This window comes from Microtus oregoni, unplaced genomic scaffold, assembly GCF_018167655.1.
Source record: "Microtus oregoni isolate MIOR12 unplaced genomic scaffold, Mior012 000027F_ref0000203, whole genome shotgun sequence".
Taxonomy (NCBI): Eukaryota; Metazoa; Chordata; class Mammalia; order Rodentia; family Cricetidae; genus Microtus; species Microtus oregoni.
Window position 1 is genome coordinate 6276896 of NW_024543086.1, and position 20784 is coordinate 6297679.

General features: G+C 36.0%; 1 protein-coding gene across 1 annotated transcript in view; it reads right to left on the minus strand.

Moving 5' to 3' along the window:
• The window catches only part of Gabrb2 (gamma-aminobutyric acid type A receptor subunit beta2), a 201642-nt gene that overhangs the window by 82283 nt on the left and 98575 nt on the right, over positions 1-20784 (minus strand). The window contains exon 6 of the mRNA XM_041675991.1: positions 6647-6729. Within this exon, the coding sequence (XP_041531925.1) occupies positions 6647-6729 (83 nt within the window). The remainder of the gene's footprint in view (positions 1-6646; positions 6730-20784) is intronic.

Genomic DNA, 20784 nt, shown 5'->3' on the forward strand with positions numbered 1-20784 from the left:
ACCAAGCACCAGGCCGAGCTGCAGGAATACAGTTGAAGAAAGGGAAGAGGGAATATATGAGCAAGATGGTATCAAGATCATTAGAGACAGTTGAATCAAGCTTGTGGGACTTCATGAACTATAGACTGACAGTGGGGAATCTCCACGGGACTGAACTAGGACTGAACTAGGTCCTACAAATGTGGTAGACAGTGGTAAAGCTTGAACTATCTGTAAGGAACCTGGCAGTAGGACCAGGATCTATCCCTGGTGCATGAGCTAGCATATTAGAACCCATTCCCTATGGTGGGATGCCATGCTCAGCCTTAATGTAGCAGGGAAGAGATTGGTCTTGCCCCAACTTAATGTGCCAGACATTGTTGACTTTTATGGGAGCCCTTACCTGTTGGGAGGAGTGGAAGCACTTATTTAATAAGTCTGAGTTATGTTTCATTTGGTTTCCCCAATTAGAACTAACAAGGTAGTGTTTTCCTTTGCAAATATAAGGATAATTATTTAAATTATAATCTGTTCCAAGATCCTTTCCGACTTTGTGATTTTTACATAAAATACAGACACCTGAAGATCTTAATATAATAAATGTTACAGACACCTAGAAGATATTAATATAAAGAATGTAGGGTTTTATTATTCCTTTCTTTGTGCTGATGAATATAATAAGGGATAGTATTTGAGTGGAAAATATTTGACAGATGCTGCCACCTGATGAAACAGATATCCTGCCTTACTCTAGATCTGCTTAACATTGCAGTGGGTATAAGAAATTTAATTTCCTTTTATAATTATAGTCTTTCTTCTTTCAATCTATGCTTTATATTAAGAAAGTGTTGCCCACATAACCTAAATGCCATCATCCATGCAAAAATAGTATGTAGAAGTGATAATGTAAAATCCTCAGTCTGAAAGGATGTGTAGACTCCACAAAACAGTATCAAAAAGTACTTGAAATTTTATGTTTTTTTTTTTACGATGGTGATGTTAAACTTAAATGAATCCATCTCATGTTTTAGTGTCTTTCAACAGGCTTCTCTGGAATGATGGATCTCTCATCTGTCTGCTCTGTCATACGAACACAACCAGTGTAACAAAGGAACTGAATTTGAATTTTATTTATTTTACTAAATATAAATTTAATGTTAAAGTGTTGGAGAGATGGCTTAGTGGTTAAAAATACTGACTATTCTTTCACAGGACTCAGGTTCAATTCCCAGCACCCACATGGCAGCTCACAGCTGTATGTAACTCCAAGATCTGACACCCTCACAGAGACATACATGCAAGGCAAAACACCAATGCACATATAATAAGAGCAAATGAATTATTAAAAAAATAACTTTATATAGCATATTGGACATCATGATTATATATAATATATTCATAAATATACACACACATATATGTGATAATATTAAGTTATTAAGATTAATAATACTTTGTCATTACAAACAATGTTTATTTAAAGCAGAAATAAATTATCTTCTGCAGTAGATGACTGGTTAAATAAAAGGACATTCCATGGGAAAACAGGTGAGTGTGGCAAATGAGCAACCAAAATTAGAGATTCTAGAAAAAATTATAAATAAAATGCACAGCTTCCAATAGAAAAATTTCAGCACTAACAAGCTCTTTTTAATTGCTACTAATGTGGAAGACAGAAATTGATGAATTTTGGTCCAAATTCAAGGTTGACAGATATAGGAGACCCACTATTTATTCAGTGGGAGTTACAGAAAGAGAAAATGTAAAGCAGTGATAATTACAGGTGAACAAAATTAAGACTTCCTTTTTTTTTTTCTGGGGAAAAAGGCATTATTGAGTGAAAGGGTTCATAGCCCAGATTAAGATACACCCTTCACATCCAAGGTGATGCTTTCAAATGCTGGGAGAACCTAATAGCAGAATTCTAGTCCAAACATTTAAATCAGAAATAACACCTGCCCCAGGTACTAAAAATGTGCCTGTGAGACTTGTCTACAGGCACTGGGGACTGATATGCATTAGCCTAGATCCTAGTCCAACAAAATATCAAACATAGCACGGGTGGGAAGATACTATCTTACCTTCTCCAAGCCTACATAAAATTCAAGGAACTATCAAATCCTAACAGAAATGACAGATGAATATTATACGGTGAGTCAGTGATCATTTGTGATGTTCTTGGCTCTTACTTTGATAAATAACTATAACTATGCTTCTCCGAAGTTGCACAGGAATATTTTAAATTGAAAATAATTTAAGAATTATTTAAAATTCTGGGTAGCTTTATTACTTAACACATCTCTACCACTCCCTGTCCAGTACAGATATAAATAGTCACAAAAACATTCTTTTCTACTGAGCCTTATGAGGAGGAAAAGACTCAACTAGGTTTAGATATTTTTTTGTAAAAAAAAGAGTGCATCTACAGAGGCTCTTATTAGTGTCTTAGTCTGCACAGACCCAACTGTTAAATGTATTCCAATGAGGGAAATATGAGGAAGAAAAGGTAGCTGAGTAACAGTAGACAAGCAGAGAAGTGCACACACGTGCACGCGCACACATATGCACACAGAAACACACACTCAAACACCCAGAAGAAATTTAGCAGGGTTATGATCTTATTTTTTCCTAAACAGCACTTCTCCCTGAGGTCTATGCAGATGGGCTCTGCAGCGTTACATAAACCAGTGCTGCCTTATCATCCGTTAATTAAATTCTTTCAGCTTTTGCTGGTGCCAAGTAACCCTCAACCCACAGCTACTTAGAAACCTTCTAATCTCATTGCTTTCCTAATAAAATAATTTCTTCATGCCCAGTAAATGGTCTTGCAGAATACAGTCACCCATTTGATTTTTCCCAGCTTACTTGCTAAGAGCTTTGCTTTAACTTTTCTGACCTAAATTGCTTTCTGGTGTCCTTAGAAGTATCCATTTTTTTCTCTCTAGGTCAGATGTGGACAACATCCTTAAGAGTTAATAGGGCAGTTATTATTTGAATGTTGCATCCTTCCTTCCAGAAGAATTGTTCCCTCCTTAAGGTAAATGAGTCGAAACAGCCCTAACTCCAGTTTCTTCTACTTCTTCTGCAAGTTGTCTGTTTTATTTATTTACATTTTGCTTCAGTTGATCTGATTGCTAGCTCTATCTCTTGAAGTGTTGTGTGTTTAATTGAGACCAATGTTCTAGGAGTAATGTGGTAATATCAATAAAGATATTTTCAGGATTAGAGCTGTTGTCTAGAGAAGCACTAGTTCAAGATCAGTACAGAAATGTTACCATGTTTACCTCACTTTCTAAAAATATAATAGTGTTGTATGACTAATGAACAATAGTTTGGAGAAGAGCTGCTGCTACTTGCTTAGTTTGATGGAGAAGCTATATTAATTACCTGTATTCCAAAACAGCCCTCATTACTACCTCAGTTTAGCCTAGAGACCTTATCTGTTCACTACCTCCTCTATTCTATGATGTGGGAGTCTTCTATTTTGTATTGATTTCATTGGTTAAATAAAGAAACTGCCTTATCCCTTTAATAGGACAGAAAATTAGGCAGGCAGAGTAGACAGAACAGAATGCTGGGAAAAAGAAGCCAAGTCAGGAGTCTCCATGATTCTTCCACCCAACACAGACGCAGGTTAAGATCTTCCCTGGTGGGCTGGAGAGATGGCTCAGAGGTTAAGAGAACTGACTGCTGTTCCAGAGGTCCTGAGTTCAATTCCCAGCAACCACATGATGGCTCATGCCCATCTATAATGAGATCTGGTGCCCAGAACAATATATATGTAAAATAAATAAATTAAAAAAAATTGCTTCCAACAATTCTTTGGGGAATTAAAAAAAAAAAGATCTTCCCTGGTAAGCCACCTCATGGGCTACACACATTATTAGAAATGGGTTAGATCAATATGTAAGAGCTAGCCAATAAGAGGCTGGAACTAATGGGCCAGGCAGTGTTTAAAATACAGTTTCCATGTAATTATTTCGGGGCATAAGCTAGCCATGCGGGCGGCCTGGTGCCGGGGACGCAGCCCCGCCGCTCATAGCACAACAGTTTTAGAATTACTGACATATTATGAGGTGATGCTGACCTTATAGTAGTTATGACCTAGGTAATCCATACTGACCACCTAGATTCTCAAGATGGATTTCAAGACTTGATCTAAGTATTCTTTCTTTAACTCAATGCATGAAATAATTTATCCTGCCAATATTATTTAATTTATAAGAACATTGTATTTTATTCTTTTCATTATATCTCTAAACTTATTATAATGCCTACTAAGTTATTAGTGCCCGATGAAAGTTTAATGAAGAAAATAACTATTGAATGAATGGACAGTGAATTCATTTCTCATGTTCCTTACTCCAAGCTACCTAGACAAAAGTTACGCCATCCTTATTGAACGTGATCCAATATACTTATTGTTAACATGTTGATAAATAATAATTATTTAATGGTACTTTTGGGACCATTGTGATTTGAGGGGTTGGAAGAGAAAGAAGGGAGGAGAGAAAGATCAATGAAGAAGAGAGATACAAAGATAGAGGAAGAAAAAGAGACGAAAGGAAATGTCTGATGTTTCCCTGGGCTACCGAAAGAAACAATTGGGTAAGGTGGATATTGCCTACATGTCAGGCATCATCTAGAAACTTCTTGATTAAGGGATAGAATTCAGCAAATTATAACAAAGACCTGCATCAAATATATTGTCAATACAATATCATATTTCATTTTCTAAAATGATGATTATCTGAGCTGATAAGGGAGGGGGACTTGATCGGGGGAGGGGGAGGGAAATTGGAGGTGGTGGCGGGGAGGAGGCAGAAATCTTTAATAAATAAATAAATTAAAAATAAATAAATAAAATGATGATTATCTAGACAAATTTGTAATTATAAGCTACCTTTAGATTGGGACATTGAGAAAAGAAATAAGTTAATCTGGCCCATCCAATATCAGTGTCTTTACTAAGACGTACCAATGATCTATAATCACACCAGCCAAATTATTCTGCCTCTTAGGGGTAATTGATACTGGAGAAATATCATTTTTGCCTCTTTAGGTCTGTTTCCTGGTTATAAAAACAGAAATATTACCAGCTGCTTCATTTCACAGGACAACCAGAAATAGAAATGAAGAGTGTAAACTGAAATGCTGTATAGTGTTAATTTAATAATAGCCATTTCTAGTTGTAAAATAACCCTTGAGTATTTCCTGCCTCACTGTAGCTGGCACTCCTTATTTAAGGAACCAGGTTTTTAAAAAGACTACAGAAGACCTGAATGAAGTTAATCAGTAAGAGTCTTCCATCTGTGCATAATTATGGTTCTTTATGAGCCCAGTAAAATTTCACCTCCAAAATATAATCACAATAAAAAATAAGTGGTACCCAGAAGCAAACTTTTTTCAAGAAATCCTCCCATTGTACTTCTGAGACAGCCTAAGAATTTGGTCTTTGAGAAGTATTGTACCATAAGTTAAGTGCACATAACATGCAATGCTATCCCAAAGATATTTACATAAAATTAATCATTGAAATCTTACAGACAAATTTCATTAACTAGTTTTTTAATGCAAAGAACAAGTTTGGAAGTAATTATGAGTTAGAATATAAGCATGCAATTAGTTTCTTTACAAGTGTGTGTAAATTTAATTATGCCCAGAAACTTTATTTTATAAAGAAGCAAAAATATGCACAGAATTTCATAAATGTTCTATGACTTCTCAGAGCAGTGATTTGGAGTCATGCTGCTTGCCATAGCTAACATTTTTCTCAAAGGCAGATAACATCCTCAGAGTCAAGTCACTTTATGTACAGAACACTGGATTAAAATTGTCTACTTCCAACTATGATCTGGGATAAAGTAAAAAAAATTGCATTGGTGGAGAAAAATAGATTAAAACTTCTTTTTCCTTGAGCAAGCTAGCTCTTTGTGATGTCTGCATTATAGAAAGATTACAGAATTCACATTTTAGCCCACCTGGCAAGGCAGATGAAGTCCATGGTGCAAAAAGCAAACACATTACAAATCAAGTCGGCATCACAAATAAAATAAACACATGCATACACACAGACACACACAGGAGCACACCTGCCCATACACACAAACCAGTCCTGCTCACTCTACGGACTCTGACCAGCAAGAAAGTAAACGTCCAGCTCTGAAAATACCATTTCAAAGCATAAAACCAACAAACAAAAATTCATGGTTCTACCTTCATTATGCAAGCCGTCCTCATGACCACATTCCCCAATAACTTAATAACTGTAATGGATAGCAATGATTAGTTTCAAGGACAATTGAAATATTTCATGACATGCTGTCACCTTCACTGATTTTCTCAAACTTGTTTTAACACTTTGCACCAATCTTATCCTTTTAATGCACGAACAGCCTGTGATGTCCTCCTGGGTATTAGTGTCTTTTATTTTATTGACAAATCACACTTTTCCATAAATATGTTGCACAGGATTCAGAGATAGGTGTAAGGAGGTAACAGCATTATGAATGAGAGAGGCTGTCAGTGTCTGCCTGGACCATATTTCAAATACTCTTCGAACAACTTGGCAAGACCATTGATTTAGACACAGGCCTACATAGTAGGTCTGTGCCTAAGGTGAACCTCAAGCCAGTACTTTAGTCCAGCTGGATGCTCAGAGACTTACAGCTTTCAATCTCCAAGGTGCAGTTTTGTTCATCCAATGGATATCGCCTTAGGTCCATCATGCAGGCAGCCGTAGTTGTGATTCTAGAAAAGAAACGGCAATATCTGTTATTAGTGCTTAAAGCAAGAGCAGAAGAGGAAAAAAAATCAAAATAAAACAAAAAGTTAGCATTCTTAGAGATTGATTCCTTGCCTAAGCTTCCATGAAAAAAAGTGACGCTTCCATTTTTCTTTACAAATCTCCTGCTGACTTCTGAAGAGATTGGACAATGTAAATATCCAAAGGGTCACTAACTACTTGAACCCGTATCACCTACATGTGTTTCTAAGACAATTCTCACAAGCCAGCGTCTTGACGTGCAATGGTTCTAACTGCATCTCAGGTGACTGGCAATGGTGACAAAAAAAAAAAAAAAAAAAAAAAAAAAAAAAAAAAACTACTGAGTCTCACATTTGTTTTATTCCATTTTTCCTTAAGACTCTTAAGACTCAAATATACCCTATCAATCTTAATTTGCATCTATCATTTTTCTTACTTTATCAAATCACATTGTACTTTGTAAGCATCATCAACGTACAATGCTCATCAGTCTTCTATCTATGTCTGACTATTCCATCCTAAGTAATCTGATATTCTCTTGGTCACTAGAAAGTGTGTCTTCTTTGATCTTATATTAAGGAGGATTTGATATGCTCCATTAACATTTAAGTTCTTGGTCATTGTTTCACACTGATATTTGCATTGATGACCACCAGGAGCCACAAAGCTTCTATTTCTAAAGATTTACAATGTTTCAACACCGTACCATGAAAGAACATAAAGCTATGGACTCAAGTATAAACATCATTTCTATGCATAGAAACTAACAGAGTGTTGAACACATAGCAGGCTCTTCAAATATGAGTATCTGTTGAAGGAAACTAAGAATAGAAATTAATACTGGATTTGACCAACCTGGGTTTATGATACTGTGATGAGTTCTGAGCTCTGCTAGAAATGGAAAAATGGGGTGGAATGCTGTCCTGGAATAGTCTAGACCAAACTTTCTCAACTGAAATCGTATTTTGTGGAGCTAAATGAGTAATCCATGTAGTCTAACTCTGAGCACACACTTAGATGAATTTGAGAATTAACCCACCATGTATACCAGATATATGTAATTTGTTATTTATAATTAGGTTTCTTAACTTTAGTTTTGTTGATTTTGTTTATGACAAAAATGATGCCCAGAACAGGCTTTTTGTTGATTTTTTTTCTTCTACTTAGTGAGTTCTGTTGGTGAATCTTTGTCATTTCTCTACCAACCCAGTGTCTGTCTGCTATGAGCCTGTCTCCAGAGCTTCATCTATAGGTCAGTGTAGGAGCTGAACCTCACAACTTTTCCATCTCTCTTCCTGCTTCCATTAGCCACACAAAACATAAAGTAGATTTCATCACACCTCTTTAAACATTTTAGTAGTTCATCCATGGGAATCCAAAGTTTTGACTTTTCTTACTGTATCCCACGTACTTTGTTCATCTTCTTCCTTCCCATTATCATCTCTTATTATGTCTTCTTGTGATGTCTGTCAGCCTTTATCTTTGTTCTCTCTGCCTACAACATTTGCTGCCCCATGGCCCTCCTCTGTCTTATAGAGTCCTTCTTTCCCTATCTGTCACTCAGAACCATGGTCCTGGGAGATGCTCCTCCTGAGCAGCTTACCCAGGGAGATTGCCTTAGCTCATGCTCCATCTTAGCTTTTCTTCACTAACTTCAAGCAATTACCACAATCTGGAATTAGCTTGCTAATTGTTTTCTCAGAACAGTCTTTTTCTTTCAATAAAATTTAAGCTCCTTATGGGTATAAACTCTGCTCAATTCACTGCAAAGGCACTCAATAAATATCGGCTGAATGAGAAAACACATTAATTTACAATGAGGCAAACAGTTGGATTGGCTCATTATACATTTTTGCATTTGGGAGATAATTTTATTACATTGCTTCTTTTTTAACTTAAAATAGTACTGCGTCTTAGGTTAGAGATGTTCTTTTTATAGTTTTATACAATAAATGGAATTTAATTAATTTAAATTACAGGAGAAGATTATACTAAAGCAATTTTATCAATTGGACTGTTTCAACTAGCAATGAGATTTGCATTATATTTAAATTCTAAGAATTATATTAAAATTAATAGTCACATTTAAATTTTAGTTTAGTCTGACTACATTAATCTTGGATGGATTTTTTTCTTGGCCCACCATTTCCTGTTATAATTTCCATGTAAATTTATAGATTAATGCATTATGACTTGCCACTAACCTATTGATTATGAAAGGAAATAAAATTTAGAAAATGATTTGTTCTGTAAAATGGCTGAATAGATTCCTCTCCTCAGAAACTAGGGGAAATCAGTTACTTCATATGATATATTTAATTCAAAAGACCCAAATGTTACAGGGAACAACTACAACTTCAAAAAATGAAAGAAACAAGTACAGAAAGCCAACTGTGTAATTGAAGTGAAGTTTATAATTGATGCTGTAGGTTGTGGTTCACACCTCTGCTGATACATATTCATGGCAATTAGCACCCATGAGCTATGCTATATGTACCAAAAAAAAAAAAAAACAAATCTTCCAAGGCTATCACAGGAGGAATGAGTTTTCTAGTGTTTTAAAAATAAAGCAGAAGGAGGTGCAGCTGTAACTGTAGCTCTGTTGGTACAGTGTTCACGTATTATGCAAGAAGTCCTAGGTTCAATCCCCAGTCCCATAAATAGTAGGAGTGTTGGCAGAGGTTTCTGTCTGCATGGTCCCACAGCCATTTGGTCCCAAAGAAACACACAGAGGTCTATATTAATTATAAATTGGTTGACCTATTAGCTCAGGCCTCTTATTAACTCTTACATCACAAATCAACCCATATTTTTTATTTGTGTTATCCACGTGGCTTGGCGCCTTTTATCAGTGAGGCATTCTCATCTTGCTTCCTCAGCATCTGGGTGATGACTGCAAATTGAGCCTTTCCTCCTCCCAGAATTCTCCTATTCTGGTTGCCCCACCTATACTTCCTGCCTGGCTACTGGCAAATCAATGTTTTATTAAACCAATACAAGTGGCAAACCTTTACAGTGTACAAGACCATTATCCCACACTACTTCCCCCCTTTGCCTTCTTTTCAAAACAAGAACTCTAAATCTAATCATCTTTCTTAGCTTTTTGACTACTATTATCCCTAGCAATTTGTAACCAATACTCTAAACAAAGACAAGCATCCATAATTTTTTTTTTTTTGATAATGTGGGCATAGTTTTCTAGGCTCCTTCCTGCTGACTGGGGCCCTAATAATCTTTTGGGGACCTAGAGAAAATTTAGGGTTATTGTCAAGTCCTGACTGGAATATTATGTGAAGCTTGATCGTTTCAGCCAGTAGTCTTGAGGCTGTTCTGAATATAACTCAGAGGAAACTCCAACAGAAATCTTCTGAAATGTTGGATCATCTGGGCCATCAGCTCTAAAGATCGGAGAGTAAAGCAGTTCCACTTACAGACCAGATTATGGTAACACACACCTTTAATTCCAGTAGCCACACTAGTTACCATAAAAACTGGGCAGTGCATGCCTTTAACTATGGTGGCACATGCCTTTAATCCCAGCCTTAACATCTATCTATCTATCTATCTATCTATCTATCTATCTATCTATCTATCTATCTATGAATGAATGCCAGGGGAAAAATAAAGCTCTCAGATGCAGTCTCATTCTGTGATTCAAGGAGACAGAATCGTCACCTCAGACTGAGGTTGACGTAAGAGCCAGCGGCTTTTCAGAGCTTTAGGTTAAACCCCAGTTTTTAACTATAAATTTTTATTTAATCGTGCTTCACAGGAGCTATGACTGAAGAAAAGAATCAGCAGTTTAAGATCAAAAGTGGTGAGTTTAATACCAGACTGAGGTACACACATTGTCTAGATAAAAATAAGAGGAAGTAGAAGGTGTTTTACTCACAATATCCACATTATTTATTCCTTTTTATTATATACTTGTTTTATTTTACTATTTTTTCAATATTATTACTCAGAAAGCTAACAGATCTTTTAAATATTTTACATTTAGTGTTTGCAAAGTATTTTTGTCTTCTATGGCAGTAAAATCAAAATGCTTGGACCAAAAGTATCCATTTTAACTTTATCATGTCATGAAGGACTGGTAGCATAAGCCAAGTTACTGGCATCCTTTGACTAATTGAAACACTTGCCAACCAAGCAGGCTGTGAGCTGACAAAAGGAAGGTATTTTTAACATAAAAGGTGATCTGCAATTTTTGTTATTAATCTGTCTATGGGCAGATATTGAAACAACTTATTTCACTACAGAGCTGAAATTTTTGCCCCAAATGAAGAAATGTAGAACACCCCACATGTCCCATACCAGCATGGCAGAACTATATATATAAATATACTGTGACACCAAGAAGATACGGAACATTGATATTCCATACGTTTATATATCCTAATCCTGGATCTGTCCCAAGTGCTCGAGGAGTTTAAGGATCACATGTTTTGTCTTATTTGTATTTCAAACCCATGTGTCTGACATATGACACTGATTCAAGTTAAAATAATAAAAAATAATAATAAGTGACCAAAATAGAAAAAGACACTCTAATGTAAGCATTAATTGACAAATTAAGAATTTTGAAGTGATGTTTATTTTGGGTCAAATATAACTCATCCAAGAATTCTTAAATAAATTTGAAACTTAAAATTATTTTTAGTGAAGAAACTCATGCAGTGAAAGCATTTTCACATAATATTCATGTTATTTATCCCTTTTTGGTATTTACTTGTTTCATTTTACTATTTTTATAACATTATAGCTCAGATATGTCATTCAGAAAACACCAGAGGCAAGCATCTAAGTTTAATTTTTATTAATAATAGGTATGAGATAATATAGCAGTAAGTGCAACAGACATAATCACAGTCCTAATAAATATTCTTAGCATCATTGATTAGTTTTAAATCACTCAACAGTACTACTAGGTGTCATTTAAGAGAGTCTTGTAGCCTGTTATAAAAATATCCTGGTTAAAGACTGTAAGATCAGAAGATCAAGGAATTTTCTGAAAGACTGAATCTCCCAGTAATATTAGAAGCTACGTCCATAAATTCTCATCAACATCACTCTTCAAACCTGAGTTGAACAAAGACTCCCCTAATAGACAGGCCAACTGGACTGGGAAAAACCCATGAGGCCTCAACCCTAGAAAAAGGCCTATCAGCAATAAAGGAATGCCGAGAACAAGAGAAATAGTCTGTCTCAAGGAAGAACACACCAATTGCTTATCTAATATCAAATGGTCAGCCCTCAAAATATATGACTAATATTATGAAGACTAGTTAAGTTTTATGACTTAACGATATGGAATCAGCCTTGGTTTTCAATCAAAGCAAACAATCAGCTCACCTTTACTGAATGTACCTTACTTACTTGTAGAGAATCTTCAAAAGTCTAATTGTAGACACCTTCTATAGAGCTGAACCCTTTCGAAGAACAAACGTTTTGCTTAGAAATGTCTGTGCTCTATTTAGACTAAGAGATCTCTGATAAAGTTTTCACTACTTAGTCATTAGCAACTATCTTCCTATAATGCTTTGTGCTATCAAATATTAAAATAGAGCAAGAACACAAATATCTAGCTTATCTTAAGGATCCACAAAAGGCATTTATAAATCAAGAAATATAAAAGCTAACCCAACCTAATAAAACCTTTGTATCAAAGCACCAATTGATACTTTTAAATTCTAAGAATATATGCATATCATTTAAAGTATTGATATAGTTAAAGATAGCTATGTAACAGAAATAGATGCCCCTTTTCCTTTTGCAAGATGACTTGGAATCACAATCAATGTGGCACATCTTAAACCTTCGAGTGGAATATTTAGGACATTTTGGAGTAGAAAACGTGGTCACATGTGTACAACCTATGGGAAATTGGGTGGGATTTCAAACAGAGATTGAGGGTACACGAGTGAATCCATTTTTAAATAACCTGAATTCTTTAATAAATTATGTTATACTTATTCCTCAAGAAAGATTATTTTTATTCACTTTTTGTATGCTTAAAAAATATCAAGTATCTTATTCTGAACTACATTTTGTTCTAATGAACACTGTGGGTTTATTTGCTCAACAAATACATTTACTCAAAACCCACAACCAATTATAACTGCAAGGAAAAATGAAGACCTAACATTAGTATGCAAAATAAACAGAGGAAAATGAAGGATTTTAAAATCGGGAAATGGAGAGATGGCTCAGAAGTTAAAAATGTATGCTGCTCTCGCAGAGGACCTGAGTTCAGTTCCTAGCAGGCATATCTACCAGCTGACAACTACTTGTAGCTATAGCCCCAGGGGTTCCAGTGTCTTCTTCTGACCTCTGTTAAACACTGTACTTCTAGGCAAACACACACACTCACACACACACACAAACAATTAAATTGAAAATAAAATCTTTAACAAGATCAATTATCCCAAATATGTTTCAATGTGAATTTGGAGGTTTTCAAACAAATAAAAAATTTCAACATGGGGAAATTCCAAATTTAAGCATTAGGATATTAACTCAAATTATAAAATATTCCAAAGAACTCCTATGACTCTCTTTCCAAAAATATCTTTAAAAACTGCTTTGTTACTGTCCTACTGTATTTGAAATCATTCTGGATCTTATGGCCACTCTCCATGAAATACAAAATTGATCTTTTATATAACTCATATTCAATAGGCTCTCACTTTTTCTTAAGTAGAAAGAATATAGATAAAGGAGGTGGACGAGTTCTTAAGTAGAATTCAAATGCCAACTACCACACATAATTAATTGATCAATTACTGAGAAGTTATAGATACTATTAGTGCTACGTAAACATTGCATCTCATTTGAGTCTAATTATTATTGTCATCGTACAGACACAGGAGAGTGGACTGTAAATGGCAGAGAAGGGATTTTGATGTCAAATACTTGACTCCACAGTCCATATATTTGAGTTGGTAATGTAACTAAGTAGATAGATGATCTTGACAATGTGTTCTTGGTTTCTTGGGAGTCTGATGCATACACCTAGAATGAGCTTCCAAGTTCCGGGATCCTGTATTCATATGTTCATGATGTGACCTTGGAGATGGTGTAATTTTGTTTTACCCACATATGCAAATGCTGCATTTCACAGATGTAGATAGGCCCACCCCCAGAGAAGCAAACACAAGCCTCTCCTTAAGGAGTCCCAGTTAATACTCTCTCTCCCTGACTGAAGATCCTCCTCAGCCACTCCCCACTTTTTGCGCCTTTCTAGCTATTCTAGCGGCCTTGAGCTTACATTAAAACCTCTTAGACTCTTGCATAATTGTTTTTAAAAACTCTTTAGAAGTCCTCATATAGAGTCACATGCACTACTACACTCAACTTTGTAATCACCCAAAAAAAGTAAGATTGCTGGCAATCATGTTCGCATTTGATAAATCGTGCATTTCAGATCAGAGCTATTTGTACTCTGCTGCAGATGTTTGGCCTTCTGTGACTCTTTCATTTTCTGAAATCTTATGCTCCGCGAAGATACTGTGACCATTAAAGGGCTACCCAGGTCTCTGCCACAAACACAGACACTATTATGAAAGACATTTCCTGAAATAGCCTGCTTCTGCAGTGCAACCAGAAGCCTGCAGCAAAATCTCATTTATTGAGTATGTAAACCCCGGTTCAACACCAACATTAATACGGCTCAATGTAGATTATTTGCCTTTGGTTTGTTCTCTTTGTTTTCCCCCATTTTTCATGTACTACATTCTTGGTGGTCTCACCTACAAATTCTATGCTTATCTCAGAGGCATCTTTTCTCTTTCTAAAATTTTTCTCAAGAGAATTAAGAGACATAAGGAAAAGTAATCATCCCATGTCTTGGATCATTGATTAACTAAAATCTGACTTTAGAATACAATAAGGGATCAAATGGACCTATGATTTCTTTAAAAACTGGGGAGACTAGAATAAAATTTGAATTCTGAAATATTTTAAAATTGAGCTTTATTTACAATTTGAAATAATGGTTCAATATACTGGGTGCTTTTGACCTTATACCTATGAAAATAATCTTCTAATCTTTTTTCCCCTGTGTAACGTGTAAGAAACCTATCGTTTCAGTACAATTAATCAGTTTCATCCCCATATTTTATTATTTATTTATTTATTTATTTATTCACTCACTCATTCATTCATTTGTTTAGAGATGATTTTTTTTATGTAATCTTAGCTAGTTTACAAATTGTTATGTAGACCAGGCTGTCCACAAAGTCAAGGAAGGCTGTCTCTACCTCTGGATTGCAAGAATTAAAGGCTAACAGCTGTGAGCCACCACAGCCAGCTCATCTAATTTTTAAAAATAGCTCACAGATGTTGTCTGAGGACTTGCAAGTGACAGATCAAAGTACTGGGTCTCTTCACTTCTTTCTGGTCCTTCCCAAGTACATCTTAAAAATGCAAAATACGCATGTGGAAGCTTCCCTTTGTTTTGCTGATTTCACCCCCTAGCCCTAATCCCAAAACTTGGTGTCCTTGAAAATCAGCCTGTTTTAACTCCCCAACCCATTCTAAGTGTGGCTGTCTGGCATAGGGAATGGAAAGGAGGACATGAAGCTGAGATCAGAGGGAAGTTATAAACCAAAGAGACTAGGTTCATTCTTCACTGGACCCATGGCCCATCCAGTCCTCCCTCCTCCTCTGAAAAGTGAATCCTAGGAAACTGATGGCAACCTGCTGATCCTATGTTGTTAGGGAGGGGGTTTGCCTCTTTGTAAATAGCCCTTTTATTGCCTCCTCAAATTATCCCATTTTCGGTGTGCCATCTGTTTCCTGTTGGTTTCTTGACTGATAGAATACATTATAGAAATGTATTTAAAATCAGAGGCGCTAACAGTTACGCTGACAAAAATTAGAACAGTTTCTTTCTGGAGTTCTTTGCCTTGAGAATTTGGAGATACGATAATGAATATTCCTTTCCCTCCTTAAATGAGATCCTTCTCCCTTGTCATTCTGTTATCCATTCATCAGAGACCATGTAAGAAGCCTTCTTCCACCGTCCAGCTAACATGGTCCTTCTCGCTGTCCACTACTCACCTATGTTTATTTTCCTAATAATATTACCACTATTAGTATTTTGTCTGTTCAATGGCAGGGAGTTTTGCTTTTTCCTTAGCAGACTTGGCAATGTCTAACTAAGATTGGGTTTCTGGAAGCTGAACCTAAGAGGTATTTATTTGCAATCATCAACTATATGGGGAAGCTAGATGAGAGTTTGTACAAAGGAAGACCTCAAATTGTATCTCTGCAGCATGGCAGCAATCCCAGCACAGCTGCTCTCCCAGGGAAACTGCTAGATTTTCTTTAGTCAGACTGAAGAGCTGCTTAACCTGTCTCTCATAGCCTAGTGTGTCCCTTATACTTTCAGGCAAGCGTGACATAGCAGATGAAACACATTAGGCTAATTTTTCTCTTTCCCTCACTTTCTCCAACTCTTTATAGATAACTTGCTGAGTTTTTAAGGCTGAAGATTCTACGTGACCTCATTGCTAACATACCATCAAACATAGTTCCAGGCACTGCGTCTGCACCTGTGATGCGCTGTCATATACAACTCACTGGTGATTCATTTCCAATTCCAACAGAAGCTGCCCATGTCACCACCTCAGGGCTGCCTGCTACCCCACCTCGACAGCAAAAAAAAAAAAAATTTCATCCACACAGTAATTTTACTATTTCAGAGCGTCAGTCTTACGTAGAATAGGTGTAAAAATGTGTTGTGGGATGCTGCTTAATACGGGTTGTAGCCACACATGTGTATTAGAAGTACAATTTAAGCTGTTATGATTGTTGCTTATGCAATCAAAACAAAACTTGAAGAAATGATACCCAGTACTTCAGATATTACATAGAAATAAATACTTTGTTGTATGTTATGGGCTGAACTACAAACTAGTATAATGTTCCTGAAGGATTATTTGACCACAGCAAGTAAAACCTACTGAAAATATTAACATCTGCTACTGAATGTAAACGAGTGAATTAGTATGAAAAGCACACTGATATACAGAAATGTTGAATGAAATTTGTCATTTGACAGAACAGCAAGGCTTTTGCACTTAAATAAGGCTATGGAGATGAATTTTGATCTAGACACATGATATGGTAAAATACCAAAGAATAGAAAACACAGGAAAGTTTTCTTGATAAAAGAACAGAAAGCAATTAGAAAAGCAGTCTAGAAAATATAAGTTGGCATGCATCTAAAAAATTACATCAGTATATACTGAAGTAGTGAAATACATGCCAAAAGAGGATTGGAACATTGCTTAGCTTAGTGCTTGCTTAATATGAACAAATGCATGAGCTCTGTTTCCATCACACCATTAAGCTTTGCTTGGTGGTGCACACTTATGATTGTCCCAATGAGGAGGTGGAAGCAGGAAGATCAGAAGTGAAAACCATCTCTGATACATAGCGAGTTCCAGACCTGCCTGTGCTACATGAAGCCTTGTCTCAAGAAATCATAACAGGAACACTGAAGATGACATCGATCGCTATTTTATGTTTCACAATTGTCTTGTTTCTAGAATGAATAGGCATCATTTTTCTTTTTGATAAATGTTATAAAAACAATTTTCTCTGTTTGGGCCTCTGACAGCACTGTTCCTGACTCTCAACTGAACTCTTTCCATCTGACTTTTGCTTATGCATGAAACACTTACCATATTCCATGGGTGGAAGATGGTGTACTTGCAGTGCGTGTAGACTGCATATCATTAAAATGTTTATGGGAAAACCATCACATAATTATGGGTTCTTAAAGCAGGAAAGAGGGTTAAGTGACAATTATACAAATGCCATTTTGGCGACCGAGTCCTCCCTGAAATCTCTATAACTATTGTTCTAATGAATCTCCAGGGACTTGGAACCCAAACTCTCTGAAAGGAAACCATTTTTGTCTTTGGAAAGCTGTGACTACCAGAAATTTTTTTCTCTATATTTAACACAAATTTGAATTTCTTTAATTGTAAATTATTTATTCATGTACTTTTCAGTTTTGATCTAGGAAGTGTTCTTATTTTTCTTTTTTACAGAGATTCTTGACAGTTTATAAGATCTGTTCTCATGGGAGCTGTCAATCATTTTCATGTTCGTTTCTTATTCTGCCATTATGTGTAAAATGCCTTTATCTGTTGCCAAATGAGTAAAAATTTCACTCTATTTGATTCATGCTCTCAAGTTTTATTCTTACCTTTTAAGCCCATCAAGATTTCACATTGATGCACTGTTTATGCTTATAAAACCGACTATGTTTTTCATGGGGAAAAATGTAATGCCAATATTTTCTTGACAAACTGTCATTTCTTTCCAAGTTAAGAAGTAGTGGAGGCTTAGATATATTGAGATTCTCATCATTGCTAATATAGATATAATATATACTTTGTATATAAATAATTTAAGAATAGAGTGGAGAGTGTAGTTTCACTTCTTAAAATGCTTGATCAGCATACACAAAGCTTGTTCTACCCTAGAACTGTATAGAGAGGACATTGTGATACCCTTTTGTAATTCTAGAGTGCAGGAGATTGAGACAGGAGAATCCCAAGGGCAAAGTCGCTCTTGGCTAAGTAGGAAATTCAAGGCCAGCCTAGGATACACAAATACCTGCCAAGCAACTTTCACATATTAGGCCACAAGTTTTGCTTTTGTAATTTTTAAAAAGCATTTTGTATAAAGGAAGTGATCAGAGATGAGTGCAAAGAAGCATGAAAAAATATTCATCCCTTCATCGTTAGTGATAACGTGGAGCTTGGTGCTTGAGACAATGCAAACCTCTCATCTACACAAACACAGATCAGATAACACAAGATGGAACTTTGGCAGCTTTGGAGCTGATAATTCCTTGGCTAAAGTCATGATTTTTGCCTCTTGCTGTATGTTAGTGAACAGTTTAAGAAGAAATTCTTCTTGGATAAAAAAATGTTCTCCAAGCCCAAATACTTCATCATCCTGTGGGGAAGAACCACTCTACAAAGCAGTAAGCATGCTTGCTTCTGATCTGTAAAAGTTTTCACCCACTTAGAAGGGTGGAATTTTTCATTCTGAAAAGTGGGAAGGTGTGTGCTTCTAAGAAACTGTAATTAAGAAAGCCTGTTACCCTCTAGCAGTGAGATTGGGACCTGTTTCTGGTGTATGAGCTGGCTTTGGGGAACCTACTCCCTATGAGTATGTCTCACCCAACAAGGTTGTTGCAGGGGGAGGAGCTTGGTCCTGCCTCAACTTGATATTCCATGCTTTGTTGACTTCCATGAGAGACCAGCCCCTTTCTAAAGAGAGGAGGAATGGATGCAGGGCAGGATGGAGGGTATGAGAAGAGAGGAGGGAAGGAAAATGTGGTTGGAATATAAAATAAATGAAAAAAAGAAAAAATATTCACAAAAATGGATTCCGAAAACCTTAAGATTTCTTTAATAATTAGGTTGCTATAGATACATTTAATTAAAAGTAGATTGCTTTAACCAATCTTTAAGTTATAAAAAAAGATAGAAAGCCTCTTACAACTTCTGATTAAGAAAAACAACAGCATGTGTTAAGTTTTATTATGGAATAAATCCAATGCTGATACTTTCTCCAAAAAAATAAAAAATGTCTAATATGAGGGTGTTTAAAAACAAGAGAAAAAGAGGGGAAAGTTGCCATGTGTTCAAACGATGACTCAACTTGCAATAAACATACCTCAATAAGAAATTAATTAAAGTAAAATGAGATGAAGCATACAAAAAAGAAAAGTAGGACTCAATATTAGGAAGGATTTAAAGAGACAGAAAAGGTTCACAAATAGAGATTTAAAAAAAATGTCAGGCACCTGTGTTTCTACTACATGAGTGGCTGAGGCAGGATGATTGCCATGAGTTTGAAGTCAGCCTAGGCTACACAATGCTTAGTTTCAGGCCATCCTGGGCCACAGGGTGATATTATGGGAACCAGAAGATAAAAGAGTACACTGTAAGGCTGTGTTTTGTGGAAATATGAAAAACTACAACCTTAAAGTCTCACTATGACTGTCTAAACATGAGCTGAAAAAAAAAAAAAGACAACAATAGACATGCCAAAATCGACCAGGGAAGCCTGTGAGGCCCAAAGACTACAAAAACTATAGTCAACTAAGACATACTTGGAATGGGAAGAAATGTATTCCCCAGAGAAGATCACAACCATTGGTTATCCAATAACAACTGAACAGCCTTAAAAACATACATATAGGCAACTTTATACATATACATATACTGAGCAGGTGGTATTTAAGAATATCATCCATATTCATATAAATAGATATATTACATATGCAACAACAATTAATAAAAAAAAGAGGCCATAACTTTGAAAGAGAACAAGGAGGAGTAAATTGTAGGGTTTGAAGGGAAGAGAGGAAAGAGGAAAATGGTGTAATTATATTATAATCTGAGAAAGTACCCCCCCATGTAAAAGAGGACAAAAAGTATGTTGATTAATATATTTATGTTCTGATATTACAACATACAGTAAAGTCACTAAGATATTTTAACTCATTATGAAAAAGACATAATGAGACAATTTCCACATTTTACCCTTAGAAGAAGAGATAATTAAAAACAGATGACATCAGAAGAGAAAAGTTATGGGATACTGATTTCAAAAAGGCAGCTCTATTTCACCCCAGTATGGGATGGGAAGAGAGCTGAAAGAAAAGGGAGGACTACAATGTTAAAGAACAATTGTCCTTATGAATCTTTCCTCGCTCTCCATCCTGCCTCTGTGTTTGCTGTAATTCTGACCCCTTTTTTTCTTTCAAAAGAGAAGAAAAGATAGATGGCCTCATGATTTTTTGAAGTGCCACTGGATATTTTATCCTTGCATACTGTGGATTCCTGCTGTAACAGGAGAAGCTCCTTGGTCCTAACTTCAGACAGGGAAGACTGATGAATAACATAGGCCTCCATTCGTGTGGAGGGCTCAGTGGAGCAATGATTAGTTGTTCATATGATCCACTGTGGACGAAACAGAAAGGTTTGCTCATAAATTTTACCATGAAG